The sequence below is a fragment of the Procambarus clarkii genome, chromosome 53, assembly GCF_040958095.1.
Source record: "Procambarus clarkii isolate CNS0578487 chromosome 53, FALCON_Pclarkii_2.0, whole genome shotgun sequence".
In the NCBI taxonomy this organism is placed as follows: Eukaryota; Metazoa; Arthropoda; class Malacostraca; order Decapoda; family Cambaridae; genus Procambarus; species Procambarus clarkii.
The window spans coordinates 9,840,402-9,864,559 of record NC_091202.1 but is presented as its reverse complement, the minus strand read 5'-3'; the positions used below and the strand labels follow the sequence as shown (position 1 = coordinate 9,864,559).

At 44.6% G+C, this 24,158-nt stretch overlaps 1 protein-coding gene across 3 annotated transcripts in view; it reads left to right on the top strand.

The window, feature by feature from the left end:
• LOC123767098 (organic cation transporter-like protein) overlaps window positions 1-24,158 on the top strand; it is a 297,560-nt gene that overhangs the window by 142,136 nt on the left and 131,266 nt on the right. For all 3 annotated transcript variants that reach the window (XM_069304722.1, XM_069304723.1, XM_069304724.1), the window contains exon 6: window positions 18,346-18,500. In XM_069304722.1, coding sequence (XP_069160823.1) covers window positions 18,346-18,500 — 155 coding nt within the window. The remainder of the gene's footprint in view (window positions 1-18,345; window positions 18,501-24,158) is intronic.

Genomic DNA, 24,158 nt, shown 5'->3' with positions numbered 1-24,158 from the left:
TTGTAACGTACGTTTATGTTACGTTATTGGGTAGATTAGATATACATTGTTAAGTGAGTTTTCATATTTATTTAGTAGTCTTGATTACAGTAGTCGGTTGGTGGCAGTGTCGTAAACGTTCAGACGGAGCTTGGAGCAGAGCAGAGAGCTGAGTGAGGCCGGAGTCGCAGAGCTCTATGTGGGAGAGCGTGACGGCTCGATTGAGAATTGTGAGTATCTGAACTCGGGGAGCGAGAGCATGGCGGCTCGATTGGGAATTTCAAGTGTCTGAACTCGGAGAGCGAGAGCGTTGTAGCTCGAAGCGGTCGTAGTCTGCTGTCTGCTCTGTGTCGAAGCTGTAGCGTCTTGGGTTGAGTAGAACTGTACACGCCGAGTGCTACATTGTTGACTGTGGAAATTGTACTGTCCGCTATTCTGATTGATTGATTGATGTAGATTAAGCCACCTAAAAGGTGGCATGGGCATGAATAGCCCGTAAGTGGTGGCCCTTTTGAGCCATTACCAGTATCATTAGTTGATACTGGAGATCTGTGGAGGTGCGACTACACCCTGATTGACGGGAGATGTCTCCCGTCTGCCGCTATTCTTCATATCGCTTGCTTATATGGTGACTACACCTCAGCTCCCTCCAACAAGATGAGAAGAGTATTACCTGTAATTGGGGAAAGGATTGTAGCTTCTGTAATTAGTGCTAATTAGTTATGCTATTAAGATAATGAGATAATGGAGCGAGTATAAGATTAACTCACTACAAACTGCATGTTCAATGGCAATTTCAAAGCCGAAGTAGCCGTTTTTCCACCTGGTAGCAATGCCACAGCTATTCCGGACGATGCAAGAGCTACGGTTATGCCATTTTGGGATCGAAATGCTGCCAGAATCAATCTAATTAGGAAGGTTTTACCAGTTCCTCGAGCGCTTCTAAGAAGATTTCTCCAAGCCCGTTATTGACAGCTTGAATTATTTGATTGTAAATGCCTTTTTGCTCAAGTGTTAGCTTAGGAATATTTGATTGCACATACGACAACATATCACTCGTGCTGTAATTTTGTGCAGGATGCAATTCCCCAATGAAAGAAGCAGCAGCAAATCGATTCAGTGATGTTCCAATTGATTTAGAACTTTGTTCGCGATTTCTAATCACAAATCATCAATCATTATCATCGTTTCGTTGTAGATTTCTGCTGGGAAATCCATGTTCATATATGAATTTTCCTTGCGTATTCGACGGATAATATCTTCAGCCATGTGCGATTTATATTTCTCCCATAACTTTGTTGGAGATGAAGGAGAGCAGGCGGTCAGTATGATTGCAAACAATGCACGAATTTGATTTGAATGTGATGTGTTGGAGGCGTCATTAATGCATACATCCCAGTGTCGGTGGTTCTCCAATAAATTAAGAGTTTGACATGCACTACGGAAAGTGGCATGTGTTACACTGATGACAAATGTCAGTTGCTGGAAATACGTTGGACCGAGCACATTTACCAACAGCATGCGAAGAAAGAAGCATTCATCCTGATTGGGATGCACGGTGTACAGTCTGCCTATCGCAGTTTATCTGAATATGCCAGGTTGTCCGTCGACTCGCTCTCCTCGTTTGCGTCGTTCAAATTATTTTCTACTGGCATTCCATGTGTAATACGTAGGCACTTCAGAATACAGCAATGTTTTCGCAAATGCGTCATTTTGACATAACGTGAAGAAAGCAGTTAACGTTGTAGCCGGTGGATTCATAGCTGTTTGTTGCACATTTGCCGCTGTGAAATAAACGTGTTGTCCATTTTCTTGTTTTCAAAACCAAAATAAAAAATACTAACGAAATATTTCAATTCAAACGCAGATCAATCGAAACATCTCAATTTCTCCACCAATTGCATTGAAAAATACGAAGAACAGTAAAAAACGAAATGAAATCAATGAAAAAGAAACAAATAAGCTATATCCACCAAATGAACGGTATTGTAAACAACACAGCTCAATTTCAACGCAACGTCACACTAAATAATTATATCAAAATGAAAATAAATCAAAATCTATGAAAATTCAATTTATCAATGCAATCAGAAACATTGAAATGGAATCGTAACATATTTTGTATATCGTGTGTTGCTCTTTCGCAACCCGTTCTCGCAAATTTAATAAGTCAATATTGACTTATTAGTTGCGTGCATAGGTGACATACTAAACATAATAGTTTCCCTTGAAAAGCTTCATAGAAAACACCGACCTTACCTAACCTACTTAGTATTTTAAAATAAGCATCTTATAGCTTCGTAATTACAATTGTTACTTAACCTATTATAGGTATAGGTTAGGTAATAATTGTAATTACGAAGCAATAAGATGCTTATCTTAACATATTAAGTAGGTTAGGTAAGGTCGGTGTTTTCTATGAAGCTTTTCAAGGGAAACTATTATGTTAAGTATGTCATCTATGCACATATTTAATAAGTCAATATTGACTTATTAAATTTGCGAGAACGGGTTGTCTTTCGTGCAGCAGATGGCGTTGTTAAAAAAAAAAAGCATGTTTTTACCTGTCAAAGGTGTGGCATCTAAATAGTAGGTATACAAAAACACGCACGTATGCGACTGGAACGTTGTGTCAAAATTTCAAAGCAATCGGTAAAGACATTTCAGAGATTACAGTGTATGTTGCTCCTATGTCCTAGAGATGGCGCTCTTTAAAAAAAATACATATTTTTTCCTGTCACAGGTGAGGCATGTATACAGTAGGTATACAAAAACACTTGCCTATTGGAATGCAATGTTGTGTCAAAATTTCAAAGCGGTCAATATAGAAGTAAAGAGGTTTCGAAGATTTCCCTCACATGAAAAACACACGAAAAACACATCTTTTAAAAAAAGCACGTTTTCCCCGTCACTGACGTGACATCTGTATAGTTTGTATATAAAAATCTGCTCAGATACGAATGGAGCGTTTTGTGAAAATTTCAAGGCAATCAGAGAAGAACTTTCGGAGATTAGCGATTTTGAACAAACGAACATTTTCATTTTTATTTATATAGATTTAATCAATTGCAACTGCTGATATTCGTCTGCGTCGCGTCCGCCAAGTCTGCTGACGTACACACGACGTATCGTGACGCTTTAGCTATATGGCTCAGCGCTCGTGATGCTTCAGCCAGTAACTGGTGGTGCTTCAGCCACATGGCTCAGCGCTCGTGATGCTTCAGCCAGTAACTGGTGGTGCTTCAGCCACATGGCTCAGCGCTCGTGATGCTTTAGCAAGTAACTGGTGGTGCTTCAGCCATATGGCTCAGCGCTCGTGATGCTTCAGCCAGTAACTGGTGATGCTTCAGCCATATGGCTCAGCGCTCGTGATGCTTCAGCCAGTAACTGGTGGTGCTTCAGCCATATGGCTCAGTGCTCGTGATGCTTCAGCTAGTAACTGGTGGTGCTTCAGCCATATGGCTCAGCGCTCGTGATGCTTCAGCCAGTAACTGGTGGTGCTTCAGCCATATGGCTCAGCGCTCGTGATGCTTCAGCTAGTAACTGGTGGTGCTTCAGCCATATGGCTCAGCGCTCGTGATGCTTCAGCCAGTAACTGGTGGTGCTTCAGCCATATGGCTCAGCGCTCGTGATGCTTCAGCTAGTAACTGGTGGTGCTTCAGCCATATGGCTCAGCGCTCGTGATGCTTCAGCCAGTAACTGGTGGTGCTTCAGCCACATGGCTCAGCGCTCGTGATGCTTCAGCAAGTAACAGATGGTGCTTCAGCCATATGGCTCAGCGCTCGTGATGCTTCAGCTAGTAACTGGGGGTGCTTCAGCCACATGGCACAGAGCTTGTTGATACCTTCGCTAATGGCCGATTTTCTGCTTTCATTAATAGATTCCTGAGATTGTGAACAAAAGATGAATAAACTAATAAAAGTCACAAACAAAATTAATGGGAGTAAAATAATTTTACACCGTCTTGTAGATTACTGTATCACGACCACATTCTCCAGAAATTATAGTACGTATAAATACTGTGGATGGAATATCCAAAATATAAACTATTGTTCTCAGAAAATGTCCACACTTTGTAAAATTGCAACTCTAAATGACATAATTAAAACTGAAACAGCCTAACCTATCCTAGGCCTATATAAGCAATACCAGGCTAACCACAATCTTCGGCCTAGTTTAGTACACATAAGTACATAACTAGAAAATGTTAGGCTTAGTTGTTGCCAAATTTATCGTATCTTCTACAAAATAAATGTTACAAAACGTGGATTTTGTGTGTGCGAGCAACAGCTAATATCTTGTACTACTACAAAATATTGTACTCTATTTATAGAGGCTATAAATACTATCATTTTTGGAGGACAGGTTGTCAAGGATCTATACAGTGATACAAATTATTCAAAAAACGTTTACAGTGGAGATCAAATAGCAGCAGATCAAAGTCCATTCAAGGCTGTTTGTTTTGTTGGATTGCGATAGACAATCTATCACAGCTACTTTAACTTACAAGATTCAAATTTACAGGATACATAACTTACAGGATACATAACTTACAGAATACATAACTTACAGAATACAAAAGTTGTACAATACATAACTTACAGGATACATAACTTACAGAATACATAACTTAAAAAATACATAAATTACAGAATACAACTTGCAGAATACATAACTTACAGGATACATAACTTGCAGGATATATAATTTACAGGAAACATTACAAGCAGGAATTTAACTTACAAGGAGCATTACCTACAAGATACTTAACTTACAGGAATATAACTTAAAGGAACATAACTTAAATGATATATAACTTACAGGAACATAACTTACAAGAACATAATTTAATGGATCTTGAGATTATCTTGAGATGATTTCGGGGCTTAGCGTCCCCGCGGCCCGGTCCTTGACCAGGACTCCTTTTTGTTACACATCCCCAGGAAGCAGCCCATAGCAGCTGTCTAACTCCCAGGTACCTTTTTACTGCTCTTTAACAGGGGCATTAGGATGAAAGAAACTCTGCCCATTTGTTTCTGCCTCCACAGGGGATCGAACCCGGAACCTCGGGACTACGAATCCGAAGCGCTGTCCACTCAGCTGTCAGGCCCCCAAATATAAGTAAATATAATTAAAAGGCACCTGATACATAGCTTAGAGAGAATATAACTTAGAGGAACATAACTTATAAGAACATAATTTAAAGGATATATAACTTACAGAAAACATAACTTGGAGGAAGATAACTTTCAGGAATATAAGTTGCAGGAACAAACTTATAGGAACATCCTTATATAGAATATAACTTACACGATACATAGCTAACAGGGACATAATTTAAAGGACACATAACTTACAGGAACATAACTTACAGGGAACATAACTTACAGGGAAACATAACTTACAGAGAATATAACTTACATGGAACATAACTTACAAGGAACATAACCTAGATGGAACATAACTTACAGGTAACATAACTTACAGGTAACATAACATACAGGGAACATAACACTTAAGAGGAACATAACTTACAAGGAACATAAGTTAGATGGAACATAACTTAACCAGACATAACTTATGTTACACGATGGGAGAGGGGGGGGGGGTATCGTCGTGTCGGTGCCTGAGACGAGGAGCACCACGACCACCTCCGCGAGTCTTTGCTCCCACACACTCGGGTGTCACTGATCGCCCTGAGAGCCCTCCAGTCGTTCCACAGGTGGATTCACTGCTTGCGATCCAGCCTTGTACCCCGCAGAAGAGTGAAGGAAAACTCAGTACTGACCTCAAGTCGTTGCTTCAGCAGCTACAGCACTTCCTCAGAGTCTTGCCCGCCGTAACAGAGTGTCACAGGTCATCTGTCACACACCTGTGTCACTCAACTATTTAGGTCGCCAGCTAGGTTTGAACTGTACATCCCAGAAATGTAGCTCAGTGGTTATACTTAGTGTCACCAGACAGTGGTACGTTTCCAACGAATACAGTGTTATGCAGTGTCACCAGTCAACAGAATATTTCCAATAATAATAATAATAGTGTGGTGCATATATAGTATCACTTATATAATGCTCGAAGAGATGGATGGCGCACTTAAACTCAGCAGTAAAATGATATGTAGTTTACTGAATTAGAATATACATCACACATATAAGTAAATAAGCATATGGATATATATAAGTAAATGAATTGGTTAACGTTGGCAGCACTCCTCTCGCCGCGTCTGGTAACTCGGACAGCTGGGCAAATTTAAAGGGATCCTCGGTCCCTCATTGGCTCTTGGGTGGCTTAATCTTTACCAATCAATCACGATCATTGGGTGGGGGGTAGAGGCAGCTCTGTCCATACACTCTGCCACACTCATCCCACTCTGTCTTCCTCGTGCAGTATGTAATATATGAGCTGACCTACAGCCTAACCGAATATGAAACACAATAAATGGTAATATATATGTATTCTGGGCCTATCTAGCCTAGTTACTGTTGGGGTTCCTCGGTGAGCAACAGTACACTCAAGGTCACTCACTGTAGCCCTGCGGGTCTTCACTCTATGCTCGCGGCGCCACTGTACGCCAGGAGAGTATCCCAGTCAATCCCAACCGGCCTCTGATCGAGAAGGAGTGGGAACACAACTTGTTCACTTAACTGTTGTATGCCCGCCCCAACATAGGGCTCTACTACTAACCACAAGGTCACCAACTGGTGTTTTCGGTGTCCAGTAACACGTCAGTGATTTTGTTGAATTGTGGTAACAGTGGCAAGGACACACTCAATAGATCTGATATCAGGCAGGTATTTACTTCTATCCCGATCTGCTGTCAGGTATTATATAGCCACAAGAAATATGGAGGGGATGATATAAACACCAATGTACTTTGTATTTTACTTAAAACTCATTCAAAGACATCACAAGATTATATCAATAAGCAAACAGTTGTTTCAGGCGGGAGTCGCTCATTCCCACACATATAATATGAACTCACCAAGCCGGCAACGCTCCCCCTCTCGTCAATATCAAAATCAGCTGGGCGACTACCCCCACGCGAATGTTATTTTATCTGTTTGCTTGTGGCGTGACGTGCCAATTTCTTTAAGTTCTCAAAGATCACTAGAAGATCGAACACACAATATTTGCGACAATAGCACATCAACACTTCGCTGCACTGATCTTGGGCTCAATCAAACATTTCTATATTAACGGTGACAATAATTCACTGTCATGGTATTACACACTGCCCTTCATTTAATGATAACATATGCAAGTATATATCACTGGAGTTCTTAGTAATTCCTTTCGTGGGCGATAACACAATTAATCACTGCACACATGAATGATTATTCAATACACGAGCATAGACATATATATACATATATATATGGATGAGTCAGACATCAATAATGGTAATGACATAGTTATTAGGCACATAGCCTAACTCCAAACACTGGCACACTTATATATATATTCTCTCACTAAATGATCTTATTAAAGTCTCATGAAAGACGTTGTCAACACAGTAAATTCATCAATTACTCCGGGTGCCTGTACACACCAATAATAATCATAAATATCGTGGGTACTCTATGTAGCCCCACTGCACACTTGTGCCTTACTGTGACATAGGTGAGCCTTGCTCACGACATACAAAATACTCAGGCTAAATAATATAGCTGACTAAAGGGGAATTGGGAGGGAAACTAGAATCACCTACTTCCACCTATCCTCCGATGAGAGTTGAGTTGTAGCTCCTGGTCCTGGCTCCTGCCTCGTGTAGGGAACGCCCCCACACACACACTGTCGTGTCCTCCAGGAACTCAATCAACGTCCCACCGTAAGCGCGTCGTCTCCATGCCTTTTCACTGCAGGTCCGTGCTCCTCCTCGACTTCTTGTAGGGTTGGAGTCGGTCTCCCGGCCGTCGACTTCTCCTCCCAGCTACGGCTGCCTGCCTACGTCTCGGCTGCAGTCGTTCGGATTCCCAAATAGTTTTCTTCTTCCACTGCTTCCCGGTGGCTCAGTCCAGCCACTACGCCGTCACAAACGGGTGAACGGCCTCAGACGTGGCATACGTCACTGCACAGACTTCACTTCTTCTTGTACAGTACCTGTCCTGGAGCACTTGTTGCTCAATATCCCGTCGATTCCCTCTCTGGTCCAACACATGAACGAAGGAAGACCTCACAGAGTACTGGTAGACTTCGGGTGACGCGTAAAATCCACGGGAGCGGGAAACAACTGTCAAACTGACAGGACCAATCTTCGCACGTCCAACCACCTTGACGTGTCGTGTCAGACTGATGGCGCCGCCGTGGCGCTCTGACCGGACCCCCCCCCTTCCTTCGTGACGTCACATTCGCCATGGGAGGTTTTCATTGGCTCCCTGTGCTACATCGCTGTCGGTGACCAATCCGGTGTCACTGATGTCACATAGTTTTGGCGGCAAAACAGAAGAGCCAGCGCCATATTGGCTTCCTAAAGGGCCTAAACCACAGGCCAAAATACTCTTCTTTGATAAATTTTTCAGCACTCCGAGAACACTACATCCTCCCACATATATCAAACTGATGCCTGCGACGTAGAGAACGCTCGGGTAAAGTGGACATGACTCTTACAGCAGGCGTGGGAGAAATATAAGGGGGGGGGGGGAACACCGTCACATACCCCTCCCCTTAAAATAAGAGTCATGTCTGGTTAGTGTATACGGGACAGGGCATCTGCAACCACGTTGTCCTTCCCCCTGATGTGCTTGATGTCCAGCCGGTACTCTTGCAGTAGCAACGCCCACCTCGTCAGACGTTGGTTGGAGTTCCTCATTTTGTACAAAAAGGTGAGAGGGTTGTGATCTGTGAACACCAGAACAGGTCTCGCCCCTCCTCCCACGTACACATCGAAGTGCTTCAGGGCCATAACTATGTATCTCACTCCTCTCTTGAGCCAACATGGCCCCTATCCCAACGTCGCTGGCGTCTACGTACAGGATGAATCCGGCTGAGAAATCTGGGGTTAATACCGGGGCCTCCGTCAAAAGTTTCTTGGTCTTCTCAAAAGACTCTTGGCAGGCCTCTCCCCATCTCCATCGCACATTCTTGGAGAGTAGCTCGGTCAGGGGATGCGCTACCGTGGAAAAATTCCTGCAGAACCCACGATAGTACCCTATCATCCCGAGATACCTTAGCAACTCTTTACGCGTTCTGGGCACGGGGTATTCCTTAATGGCTGATACCTTGTGATCTACAGGGGTGACTTCGCCTTGGCCGATGACGAAACCAAGGTACTCTAAGTGGGCCTTCCCAAACTCGCTCTTGGCCAAATTTACAGTCAAGTTAGCCTCCTCTAGCCTTCTAAACAATTCCTTGAGTCTCTCCAGGTGCGTCATCCAATCGTCGGCGTACACGACGATGTCATCGATGTATACTGTGCAGCCTTCGGCACCCCTTAGCAACTCATTCATCATGCGCTGGAAACAGCTACCGCTGTTTTTCATTCCAAAGGGCAACACCTTGTATTGGTACAGCCCGTCAGGAGTTGCAAAAGCTGATATTTTCCTCGCCTCAGGAGTCAAAGAGATCTGGTAGTACCCCTTGAGCAGATCGACCTTGGATACGTACCTTGCACTGCCCACCTGGTCGATGCAATCGCTCACTCTTGGCATGGGGTGAGAATCTGCCACTGTGATGGAGTTCACCCTCCTGTAGTCTGTACAAAAGCGGAAGGTACCATCGCTTTTCTTCACCAACAAGCATGGGGAACTCCACTCACTTTTACTGGGCTCCGCAAGGTCGTTCTCAAGGAGATACTCTACCTCCTTCCTCATCAGCTCTCGCTTCTCCGGGCTCACCCTATACGCGCTCTGCTTGACGGGTCTGGCGTCCCTCACCTCCACCTCGTGCATCACACTCTTGTGTCGTCGGGGCACGTCGGTAAAGAGAGAGGCATTCTCCCTCAGTAGGTTCGTCAGGTCCACGCTCTGTTGCCCTTCCAGGTGTAGTAGCTTGTCCTCGATCTTCGCCAGACTCTCCGTGTTGGTGAGACGGGTGCCGTCCGCCCTGGACTACTTTCCTTCCTCTTCTGGAAGTTCCTGGTCCACCTGCATGCACAAAATCGTCTTCTGTTGGGGGTCTCAGGTCACCGTCCCGTCCTGCACGGCGGCTCCTCCTTCCACAGGGAAGAAGGGCTTCAGGCGGTCTACATGACACACCTGTTTCTTGCGGGGTCTATCCGGCTTCCCGATTTCATACGATACAGGACCCAACCGCCGTAGCACCTGGTATGGTCCCTCAAACCGCGACTCGGTCACCCTACACTTACCCGGCAGCAGTACCATCACCTGGGACCCAACCTGGAACTCCCTCGGCGTAGCTCTCTTGTCGTACCACTCCGACATCTTACGCTGCGCCTCCTTCAGATGTTTCCCAGCTAGTTCCTTTGCTAGAGTGAGACGCTCCTTGAACTTTTGAACATATTCATTGACCGTCCCCACGGTCACTCCCGGTGTCCATTGTTCCTTCAGCATGGACAGAGGACTTCGCACTTCGTGCCCATACACCAGCTGGAAAGGTGAGAAACCTAACGATTCTACCACCGCGTTACGTATGGCAAACAACGCGGGGTATACTGCCTCATCCCACTCAGCCCCCTGTTCTGCGCAGAACACTCTCAAAACGGTCTTCAAGGTGGAGTGAAACCTTTCGATCGCCCCTTGCGACTGCGGTCGGTAGGGCGACGATCGAATCTGAGTCACTCCCCAACCTGTCACCGTCTGTCGGAACCACTTAGACTGGAATATACTTCCACAGTCTGTCTGAATTTCTCTGGGCATCCCCACCCAAGAGAAAAATCGTTGTAGTTGCCCGGCTACTCCTTTCGACGTCAAACGTCGCATCGGGACGGCTTCTGGAAATCTGGTGGACGCACACATGATCGTCATCAGGTAGGTATTCCCTCGTTTCGTCCTTGGCAACGGACCCACCCCGTCGACCAACAGACACTCGAATGCAGGCCCAAACGCCGGAACAGGGACCAACGGGGCCTTCGGTATCGCGGTTTGGCTCTTCCCTGCCCTCTGGCACGGTAAGCACGTCTTACAATAACGCCTCACGTCGGCGTCCATACCTGGCCAGTAGAAATGATCCCTGATCTTTCGCAGCGTCTTGGTCACTCCCAGGTGATCTGCAGAGTCCACAGAATGCGATATGTCTAACACTGCCGCTCTGCACTGGGCCGGCAACACTACCTGGTGCCTCGTACCTAGAGACTCTTCTCCGGCCTCCATCCTCACAGGCCTCCACTGTCTCATCAGCATGCCGTCCTGTATGTAAAAATGAGTGGCCCTCTCAGGGCCAACACGTCCTCCTTTGGCCTCACGAATTAATTCGGGGAACTCCATTTGCTGCAACTCTCTAAGACGAGTGCGGTCTACCCCTAGAGAACTGGTGAGGGTCACCTGCAACTCACCATTCGGGCTGCCTTCGCCCTCCGCTCGTTCTCCGGGTCCCATGAAGAGGTGATCGATTCCCAGGCTGTCGGACGTCTCCTCAGCCCCATCAGATCCACACCCTCTGTGTCCTTCGCGCTGCCTCGGCATCACAGCACAAACCGGGAACGCCACCGTGGCGATTCCTTTCTCGTCCCCACAGGCGTCTAACACTCCGCCCATCTCCATAAGTGCTCGAGGAGTGCTCTAGGCACTCCTCGCCTTTCACGAGATTCGGGAGGACATATCCTCCACATGCGTCATTTCCCAAGATGACCTGTGCCTCCATCTTGGGCATTGATGCACAGGCCCCCACCACAAGGGTCTGGCAGCCATAATCAGAATTCAGAGTCACCTGGTGTAGGGGCATCCTCACTGGGCCTCCCACAGTGGTCACACTTGCCACCCCCACACTGGTACTCTCGTAGCCCTCGGGGAACAGGGTTTCGCTCACCAGGGTAAAATCGGCCCCAGTGTCTCTTAATATCTTCACCGGGATGGGGTCTGCGTCCCCCATCCTTACGGTTCCCTCACACACGAATGGGTGAACTCTTTTCTCCCCACTCAGTACGGGTTCATCCCGCACCCTCTCGGCCGTCTGGTCCTCGACCCTCACGAAAGCAACGTTCCCCCGCTGTTTAGGGCGTTTGCACTCCCGCACGACGTGTCCGAATAATCCGCAGTTGTAGCAGCGGATCTTCCTTGTCGGAGACCATCCACCACTGCTCGCCCTGGCACAGCCTCCAGAGGCCGTCGCTCCGTGTGTCTTCCTCGTACCATCCGTCGACTCCTTCGTCGCAGCAACAGCTCCTGAGCTCTCAGCTTGGGACTTCTTCACTCTCCACAGCACTCTTCGATCCTCTGTTGTCCCCACTCGAGAGGTGGGACTTGGGAGAACTCTCTCCTGTCCTCCATCCGTCCGTCCTCCTATAATTTCTACCATTTCCGGAGTATACAGGCGGTCGGTGCTGTCCCTCTCTGCGTGGGCGTAAGGCTTCTTCCAGCATGTCGGCTCTGTCGGCTGCGGCCCTCAGGTCCCTTATGTCCGCCTCCTTTACTCTCACCTTGATCTCAGGAGAGAGCACGGACATAAACTTCTCCATGACCATAAGCCTCTTGACCTCCTCAGCCGACCTCGCTCCTTCAGACTCTAGCCACTTAAGGAACTTTCTCTCCATGTCCCTCGCCGTCTCCGCATAAGATTTTCCTGGCGAACGGGTACATTCCCTGAATCTCTTCCTGTAACATTCCGGCGTGAGCTTGAAAGAATGGAGCACAGCTCTCTTTACAGCATCGTAGTTGGTGCACTCTTGGAGGTCGAGCATATAGTAGGCTTCACGAGCTTCACCGGTGAGCCTACCCTGAACCAGCTCCACCCACTCCGCCCTCGGCCACTTCAAGGTGGCGACCCTCTCGAAGTGGTCGAAGAAACCTTCAGCTTCATTTGGTATAAAAACCGGCAGATCTCGCTCCCTCACTCGGCGGTCTTCCTGCTGTGGCGGAACAGGTGGAGCTAGTCCTAGCTCAGCTCGCTTCAGCTCCACATCCTTGTTAGCTTCTATTTCCTGCTGTTTCAGCCTAGCTTCTCGCTCGTGCTCTTCACGCTTCAGTTGCGCTTCTTCTCTCTTCAGCTGTGCTTCTCGCTCCTCACGCTTCAGCTGTGCTTCTGCTTCTCGCTCTTCTTTGCGCTGCTGTGCCTCTCGCTCCTCACGCTTCAGCTGTGCTTCTCGCTCCTCACGCTTCAGCTGTGCTTCTGCTTCTCGCTCTTCTTTGCGCTGCTGTGCCTCTCGCTCCTCACGCTTCAGCTGTGCTTCTGCTTCTCGCTCTTCTTTGCGCTGCTGTGCCTCTCGCTCCTCACGCTTCAGCTGTGCTTCTCGCTCCTCACGCTTCAGCTGTGCTTCTCGCTCCTCACGCTTCAGCTGTGCTTCTCGCTCTTGTTCTTCCCTGCGCAGCTGTGCTTCTAGCTGCAGCTTCATTATCTCCAGCTTAACGCTGTGCCTGCTGCCGCTGGATCCTCTGCTGCTCCCACCAATGCTCAGGTGTTCTCCCATACTGGCAGGTGTTTGTGGCCGTTCCTCCCGCAAAGCTTCATCTCGTGCTCTGAGCTGTGCCATTATCTCCAGTCTTCTCTCTCCCACTCTGGAAGATTTCAACTTTATCCCAAAATGGTCTGCTATTGACTGTAACTGTGCCTTGGTGCACTCCTCCAGCACCTGCTCATCTCTAGTGTCAATGAACCTTGTTACTTTATCATCCTCCATCTTGTGCTATGAGTAATAACCTGTACCTGATACCTAATACCACTGCCAAGTACCACAACTGCAACCTTTATTTCGATCGTGATCCTGGCAAGGTCGGGGTTCCTCGGTGAGCAACAGTACACTTGAGGTCACTCACTGTAGCCCTGCGGGTCTTCACTCTATCCTCGCGGCGCCACTGTACGCCAGGAGAGTATCCCAGTCAATCCCAACCGGCCTCTGATCGAGAAGGAGTGGAAACACAACTTGTTCACTTAACTGTTGTATGCCCGCCCCAACATAGGGCTCTACTACTAACCACAAGGTCACCAACTGGTGTTTTCGGTGTCCAGTAACACGTCAGTGGTTTTGTTGAATTGTGGTAACAGTGGCAAGGACACACTCAATAGATCTGATATCAGGCAGGTATTTACTTCTATCCCGATCTGCTGTCAGGTATTATATAGCCACAAGAAATATGGAGGGGATGATATAAACACCAATGTACTTTGTATTTTACTTAAAACTCATTCAAAGACATCACAAGATTATATCAATAAGCAAACAGTTGTTTCAGGCGGGAGTCGCTCGTTCCCACACATATAATATGAACTCACCAAGCCGGCAACGCTCCCCCTCTCATCAATGTCAAAATCAGCTGGGCGACTACCCCCACGCGAATGTTATTTTATCTGTTTGCTTGTGGCGTGACGCGCCAATTTCTTTAAGTTCTCAAAGATCACTAGAAGTTCGAACACACAATATTTGCGACAATAGCACATCAACACTTCGCTGCACTGATCTTGGGCTCAATCAAACATTTCTATATTAACGGTGACAATAATTCACTGTCATGGTATTACACACTGCCTTTCATTTAATGATAACGTATGCAAGTATATATCACTGGAGTTCTTAGTAATTCCTTTCGTGGGCGATAACACAATTAATCACTGCACACATGAATGATTATTCAATACACGAGTATAGACATATATATATATATATATGGATGAGTCAGACATCAATAATGGTAATGACATAGTTATTGGGCACATAGCCTAACTCCAAACACTGGCACACTTATATATATATTCTCTCACTAAATGATCTTATTAAAGTCTCATGAAAGACGTTGTCAACACAGTAAATTCATCAATTACTCCGGGTGCCTGTACACACCAATAATAATCATAAATATCGTGGGTACTCTATGTAGCCCCACTGCACACTTGTGCCTTACTGTGACATAGGTGAGCCTTGCTCACGACATACAAAATACTCAGGCTAAATAATATAGCTGACTAAAGGGGAATTGGGAGGGAAACTAGAATCACCTACTTCCACCTATCCTCCAATGAGAGTTGAGTTGTAGCTCCTGGTCCTGGCTCCTGCCTTGTGTAGGGAACGCCCCCACACACACACTGTCGTGTCCTCCAGGAACTCAATCAACGTCCCACCGTAAGCGCATCATCTCCGTGCCTTTTCACTGCAGGTCCGTGCTCCTCCTCGACTTCTTGTAGGGTTGGAGTCGGTCTCCCGGCCGTCGACTTCTCCTCCCAGCTACGGCTGCCTGCCTACGTCTCGGCTGCAGTCGTTCGGATTCCCGAATAGTTTTCTTCTTCCACTGCTTCCCGGTGGCTCAGTCCAGCCACTACGCCATCACAAACAGGTGAACGGCCTCAGACGTCGCATACGTCACTGCCCAGACTTCACTTCTTCTTGCACAGTACCTGTCCTGGAGCACTTGTTGCTCAATATCCCGTCGATTCCCTCTCTGGTCCAACACATGAACGAAGGAAGACCTCACAGAGTACTGGCAGACTTCGGGTGACGCGTAAAATCCACGGGAGCGGGAAACAACTGTCAAACTGACAGGACTAATCTTCGCATGTCCAACCACCTTGACGTGTCGTGTCAGACTGATGGCGCCGCCGTGGCGCTCTGACCAGACCCCCCTTCCTTCGTGACGTCACATTCGCCATGGGAGGTTTTCATTGGCTCCCTGTGCCACATCGCTGTCGGTGACCAATCCGGTGTCACTGACGTCACATAGTTTTGGCGGCAAAACAGAAGAGCCAGCGCCATATTGGCTTCCTAAAGGGCCTAAACCACAGGCCAAAATACTCTTCTTTGATAAATTTCTCAGCACTCCGAGAACACTACATCCTCCCACATATATCAAACTGATGCCTGCGACATAGAGAACATTGGTAAAGTGGACATGACTCTTACAGCAGGCATGGGAGAAATATAAGGGGGGGGGGAACACCGTCAATTACCAAGGGACAATGGGAGGGAAATAATGGTCTACCTTAACAATCCTGTTCACCGGGGCCTGGCCTCCGATGTTTACAGAGGTACACGGTTCCTAGGTCATCCCTCGACGTTCCGGTCGCGTGTCACAGGTCCTCGGGCGTCGTGGAGTAACTCGTCATCGCCGTTTCTATTCCTAGATTCCAGTTGTTTCAAACTGGTCTAACCAGTGGTCATCGAACACTTCGCTTTCCTTACACGTTCTTTCACCGAGACAACTTCTAATGGATCCAGATGCTGTGTTTCCCTTCTGGACCTTCAGTAGATGTGACCCGGTCACGGCAGCTCGCACGTCTTGCTGGAGCGTGACCTGCGGGGCTTCACACTGCCCTTCTAGCGTCGCCGCTCACCTCCGTCGAAGACTCCCAGTAATGAGCTCTTGGCACTCTTTCGCCCACTAAACGCTATTTCTTCGTGCTCGTCGAGGGTACACTAGTCTTCTTTAACGTTCGTCGACTGCTTTACCCTGGAAACACAAATCGAAACTGTCTTTTTTTTCCGCTTGTTACAACTTGTAATAAAGTTGTTATATCTTGGCTTAACGTGTTTATGACGTATTAGAACGTTGTTACAACTTGCTATATTGCTTGTTATAACTGGTTAGGAGGTGTTAAAACTTGTTCCAACGTTGTACCAACGTCGTAGTTTCGGTGTGTGTTTGGCGGGTAGGCGGGTTGGCGGCTCAGTTCACTGGGTAGGGCTCCAAAAAGCTCCGATCTCGAGAGCTCACTGATGCACTTCCGCGCGTGTCCAAGGTCCGTGAATCTCTGAGCCTCAGCGCCTCCGCCAGCGCAGAGCCAGGCCTCCCGGTGACGTCACAGCCTCCCAGGGTGGGCTCTGATGGGTCACTCATGTCACGTGACCTCCGATAGCCTGCTAGTGCCCTCACAAAAATGGCGCACTATTGGCAGGGGCGTCGCCATTTTGTATGTATGAGGGGCGTAAACCTCCCTTACCTGTAAAACTTTGAAATTACAATTTCTCCCCAAATATGTATTCCTTCTAGCTGCTTCCAATAATAAACGATTCCCTGCATCTCAGGGAACCTGCAAGGTATGTAGATATGACTCTTAACGCTGGAACTGAGGAGACATACGAGAGGGCACCGTAACACTTACAATAACATAACTGACAGGAAACATAGCCTACAGGAACATAACTTACAGGTAACATAACTTACAGGAACTTAACTTATAGCTAACATAACTTACAGGAACATAACTTATATCTAGCATAACTTACAAGAACATAACTTACAGGAACATAACTTACAGGTAACATAACTTATTGGTAATATAACATAAATGAAACATAATTTACAGGAACATAACTTACAGGCAACATAACTTACAGATAACATAACTTACTGATAACATAACTTACAGGAACATAACATACATGTAACATAACTTACAGGTAACATAACTTACAGGAACATAACTTGCATGTAACATAACTTACAGGAACATAACATACATGTAACATAACTTACAGGAACATAACTTACAGGTAACATAACGTACAGGGAACATAACTTACAGAAATGTAACCTGCAGGTAACATAACCTACAGGTAACGTAACTTACAGGAACTTAACTTACATGATATGTAACTAGGTGAACGTTTATAAACAGGGTTCGTCGCTTACACGATACACAACATCCAAAAGATATTAAGTGTTATAGCAGGTTAACAACGCTGTTTACATTGCTTAACCCGATATATTTAGTTCAGTAATGTGTTTTCGTTTTATGCAACCTGCAGACAAATGCAATAAATTAATTATAAATTTTCCCTTTCATAATTTCTCAGCCCATCCTTCAATAATGATTGTACTTATAGCAAGTATATTTGAACAGAGTTTCACAAATGAACTGTTTCAACCAACAATGTTCACATTTTGTTCTACTGATGTCTCTGTTTTCTTGCTCTAACACTGCCGGGTAAGATATTTAAGACAGTTTTGTTGGATTGCCTGAAAATATCAACCACCAAGTACTGAGAAACATTATGCGAGATTCAGGATCATTAATTATTTTGATAGATTATTTGTATTTTAAATTTGTTTTAAAAACTTATCTGTCTGTACATATATAATTACTAAAATATATTTGTAGTGTTGCAGTAAAGATATTGTAAGTGTTGTTCCTTTCATCGCATTATTGTTGTTTCCATTATTTAACCATTATTATTTTATAATTTATAAATATATCGTATATACAGCAGCATAGTACAAGTTAATAATAAATTGAATAGCCTAATAGAAGTAAGTCATATATATATACCATTTCCTAATACAAGTAAATCATCAATTCAAAAGCCTATTATGTTTTTCAAATCTGCAGGATCGGTCGAAGGAAAAGTGTGCTTACCAGTGCTGTCCTCTCCTTAATTGTAAGCTTCCTCACCGTGGCTTCGCCGAATGTGGAGACGTACATCTTTATGAGAGCACTATTACAGGTTGTTGATTTTGGCTGCTACACGGGTTGCCTGCTTGTCAGTAAGTATCAAAAATACTTCCTGCATCAATATAGTCGAGGGCACATTCTAACCCGTTACATGTATATATAACACAAGGTATAGTATGTACTAAACTTGACCAAGCAATGCAATGAGGAACATTGACGTTAGGATGTAAATGGTAGCCTCATTCTTTATTCATTAAAACATGGTTTAAGTACATAGTTTTGCTTTGGTTAGGCTTAGTTAGGTCCTATGGTTGGTGATTGTATAGTTAGGTCCTATGGTTGGTGATTGTATATAGTTATGCATAAGTTGGATTGTAGTATTTTACACTTTGTAAAAATTAAAATCATTAATACGTTCAATATTAAACGTTTTCAAGTACATAAACACCTGACATTCTATCTAAAGTTCATGTAATTGCCAAATCCATTGTCTCAAGTGTGACACATATTGTGTCCCACTTGACGAAATACTTATGTTATGAAATACTATAGTTATGACGAGATGCAAACATACTGATTTTTTGCAATAATATCGATTTGTATGTATAGCTATAGATTAAGGCACATACCTCACCTAAAGTAGTATTATGCATTATGACATTTGAATTACCTGAATCTAATGTTACATTAGATTCAATATAACAATATATGTTGTTATATTGTTACCAAAGGTAACAATATAACAGGTATTGTTACCAAAGGTAACAATATAACAGGTATTGTTACCAAAGGTAACAATATAACAGGTATTGTTACCAAAGGTAACAATATAACAGGTATTGTTACCAAAGGTAACACTACCTGAACTTAGTTGAATGAGTTGATTGAATGCAATGTCATCATATACAGGATGCAAGTATTTTTACTGCCTCATGATGCTCTTTAGCTCATGTGCCTCCTTTGTTTACGTCACTAAAAACAAACACACACACACAGTCATACTCTCACACTCACACACACACAATGCATCCTATACTAACAGCAACGCCACAGGCCTACTAACATACATCAGAAGTGATTTACCACACACTCTTGTGAGCACGTCACACAATGTACACACACAGTACCATCACTTTCATGTACAAACTGCAGCAGGCCACTTCTCATTCCTCAACGTATATGCCAGAAGCCAGAAACTCAATGTAACATTGCTCCCAGATCTAGACAATCATGGGACAATATACATGGGAGATTTTAATGCTAGACATATTACGCTGGGAGACATTACTAACAACGATAATGGATGCAAATTTATCAAATATGTTTATGACAACAGATTAACTGTGTATACTACGGATACCCAAACTCATTTATTGGAAGGCAGACTTGATTATGTAATGGGTAGAATCCTTGTGTAAAATAGTATGGAATGTTCGTTGGTAAATCACTTGGTTAGTGATCACTATGCAGTTTCTGCTTCCTATGGAGTACAGTGTGATGTAACTAATAGACATCAGAGACGGAAAATGAATATTCCATATGGTTTGCATGACCACTTTATTAGTTGTATTTCAAAATGGTATCAAGATTACACAATAACGAATGTACAGGCCTTCTCCAGAGATCTCGTTGATACAATTACTACCTACTACGACACATGGGTGTGTTGAGGAACAAGCCGTAAGCCTAGCAGAAGTGGGCAACACCTACCACCACCCAAGTGGGTCCTTGACCCTGTATTTGTTAAAGAACATGAACGAGTAAAGCAGCTTGGAGATACATACAAAAGAACCAAAGCACAAGGTGACTTGCATACATTTCTTGTCGCAAATAGAGAGGTGAGAAACATGAGCAACGTTATACGTAATAAACATTGGGAACAGTTCCTACAAAGTATAAGTGAGCAAACAACACTTGTTGGGGTTATGGAAAAGATACGAAAAATCTCTAGAAGCAACCAAACCACTACACCACAGCCCACAAGAACAAGCAAACATTCTCCTTGATCAATGGGCACTAACATCGAGCTACACCTCACTCCCAATTAACATACAGCACAAACTTGATGACACAGGCCCCAACAGACAACGAACCATCAATCTTGCCTGTACAGCTATTGACGTGTCTGATCTTAATGATGTAACTGAATGGGAATTAAATCATGCACTAAAGATGGGCAAATCAACTGCTCCTGAAGAGGACGGTATTACTTACAGTCTACTGAGATTAGTCTCACAAGTACCAGGTAATCCACTTTTAGTGCTGTACAGAATGAGTTTAAGTGAAGTAGTATTACCTGATGCTTGGACAAAGAGTGTCATTGTTCCCATCCCCAAACCACACTCAGATAATTATAGACCCATATCTCTAACATCGTGTGTTTGTAAAGTGTTTGAACGCATTGTCCTTAACCGATTCATGTATCGTATACAGGGGCACCTGTCACCCCAACTGTTTGGATTTATGCCTGGGTTCAGTACACAACACTGTTTTGCTGAATACTTCGCTCATATTAAAACTTCCCCTCAAGTAGTCTTCGTCGACCTACCTGCAGCTTTTGATACAGCAAACAGGGAAATCATACTAGAAAAGCTTGCTGAGCTAGGAATACGAGGAAAATTATTGAAATGGATAAAGGGATATTTGTCTAATCGAGCAGCATATCTTTTGTTTAATGGTGTTAAAAGCACAGAGAGCAAACACTTTGAACTGGGAACTCCACAAGGAGGGGTCCTCAGTCCCTTGTTGTTCAACGTTCTGATGCATAAACTTATTAAATATCTACCAACTAATAATGAAGACACTGTCATCTGTTATGCTGATGAGATATGTTTACAGGCTGCCTCCGAGCCTAGAATGCAAGTTCTGCTCGATGCTTTTAATAGTAGAGCTGAGGAATGTGGCCTACTTATCTCTGTAAAGAAAACTCGTGCCCTCATTCCATGTGGTATTCCACCAGCCAATTATCATATAGATGGGCGAGTATTTGAGAACTGCGAGTCCTACAGATACCTTGGTGTCCCCATTAACGACCCTGGGTACCTTTCGTCACTCAAGAGCAGACTCTGGGAGAGATTAAAGCCTTTGAGGGTCCTTGTTGGTGTCAATCATGGAATTAACGTGAGACGTACTAGAATGTTTTATGTATCATTTATACGCTCTGTGATTGACTACAATGCTCTACATCTCACACTGTATACAGACAAAGAGCTGAAATCTCTTGACACCTTGCAAAATGAAGCTATGCGTCTCATCCTTGGGGCTCCAAAGTCCACGAGAATAGTTAATATGAGAGCAGAGTTAAAATTGCCTACCATAAGTGAAAGAATTTTGTCCATTAGCACAGTTTTCGGCGTGAAGGCGTTGAATAGATCTCGGCAATACACGAAGTTTCAAGAAAAACTTTCTAATATGCTACACTCACCTGAGGTCTATAGAAGAAGAGCGAAATCTGATTATGCATTTTGGTTCTACAAGGTAGCCAATTCCATCAAATTCTTAAATATGTACCCAACCCAATTAATGATTAATCAACCAATTACTCCATGGGATAACTGGGATCTATCAGGTGATTTTGTAAATGCACCCAAGAAAGGTAGTGCACACTCTACATTATTAAAACAGTTAACACTGAAAAGCATCACTGAAAGTACTCAGAGAATGGGTAACAATGTGTATCAGTGCTATACCGACGGCTCTGTAGAAGAAGGTGGACGATGTACCGGATGTGCATGTAATATATTTGAACAATCCTCTCTCGTACATACAACAATGAAGTGCGTCAATGATTGGGCAAGTACAACTCAAACCGAACTTGCAGGCATATACCTTGCCACTGAATTTTTAAAAGACAAAGGCAGTGGACTTATATACTGTGACTCGCAGAGTGCACTCCTGGCACTGAATGCACATAGTAGGGATACCCAGAAAATAGTCAGTGATATTCGAATGAATGTTTTAGCTGCTAAAGAAAACAGATTTGAAATTAAATTCCTATGGATACCATCACATGTTGGCATCTCAAGGCATGACACTGTTGATATGCTTGCAAAGACAGCTTGTAGGAAACCAGTAGTAGAAATTGATATGGATGTTTCACTAGCAGTAACAAAGAGAATACTTAAACAAATTTCTAATGAAGATCTCACCGACCTAACAAATTCACAAAGACCTGAAAGTTGCAGTATTAAATATTATGATAGATATCGTGAGGAGACATTCACATATGGTACTAATAGAGCAAGAACTCGGCAATGTGATGTTATAATTGCAAGAATACGCCTGGGATATAGACGTATCTGGCAGCTTTCTCAAAACCCAAATGTCGAGTACACAATGTGTCAACTTTGTGAAAGAGAAAACATGCACTCACTTGAACATTATATTGTAGAATGTCCCATATTGTCTGACTTTCGCCCTCCTGGGCTGAGGTATGCTGAACTCTGTAACTACTATATGAGTACTGGAACACTTGATGATATATTGGACTTGTACCCTAGATTAACCATGTAATGTAACTATATAACCAGAGCTTGTAAAAGCATCTTAATCACCTTCAGTGGTTAAGTTCTTAATTGCACACTAGTTTCTCTTGTCAGCTATCTCACCCTGTCAGAGTAAAAGAGACAAATATATGTGTATGTATGTATATATATGTATGTATGTATGTATGTGTGTGTGTGTGTATGTATGTATGTGTGTGTATGTATGTATGTGTGTGTATGTTTGTGTATAAAATATATAGCTGATCAGAATTCCATTTCACCATTATAAATTCACATTAATGCATTCATAAATCTATGTATCTATGTATTTACGTATGTAGCTGAGCCTAACATTTTAAAAGCACTACGATCACCTGTGGTTGTTCAATAAATATCTGAACTGTATGTTTGACAAATCTCTCACCCTGTCCATGGAGGACAGAAGAAAATGTATATATGCTAGTTAGCATTGTAAATGTGTGGCCACGTCTGTGGTAGAAAATAATAATAAAAACACGCACACACACACACACACACACACACACACACACACACACACACACACACACACACACACACACACACACACACACACACACACACACACACACACACACACACACACACACACACACACACTCACCGTGTTCCCCCCATGCCCTTTTTCTTCCCCAACCCCTACCCCAGGTCCTCACTGTTCCTGCACCCCATGCCCTTCCCTGTTTCCCCACCACAAGCTCTCCTCTCTACCTCACCCCCCTCCCCAGCCTCCCCTCCCCTCCCCAACCCCTGACCTCCCTGTCAACCCACCCCAGTCTACCCTGCATACCCCAACCCGTGATCTCTCACCACATGCTCCTACAGCTCCCCAATCCCATGCCCCAACTAACCCCCAACCCCGGAACCCACTCAGCTGCATCACGTCAGACTCCCCTAGCCCCCCCCCCCTGTTCCAGATCCTCCAAGCCCCCCTTCCAACCCAGACCCACCACAGACTCCCCTTGCCCCCCAACTCCAGTAGAATCAACTGAAACTGAGAATGGACAGAAAAGAGTCAGCTTCAAGGTCATGTACTCGAACATAGATGGGATTACAAACAAGGCCAGTGAGCTTAGGGAAAGAACACAAGAAGCAAACCCAGATGTAACTGGACTCACAGAAACAAAACTCTCAGCTATCATAACGAATACAGTGTTTTCCCAGGACTACACTGTAATATAGAAAGAGAGGGGAAGGAAGGGGAGGAGGCAGAGTGGCACTACTGAT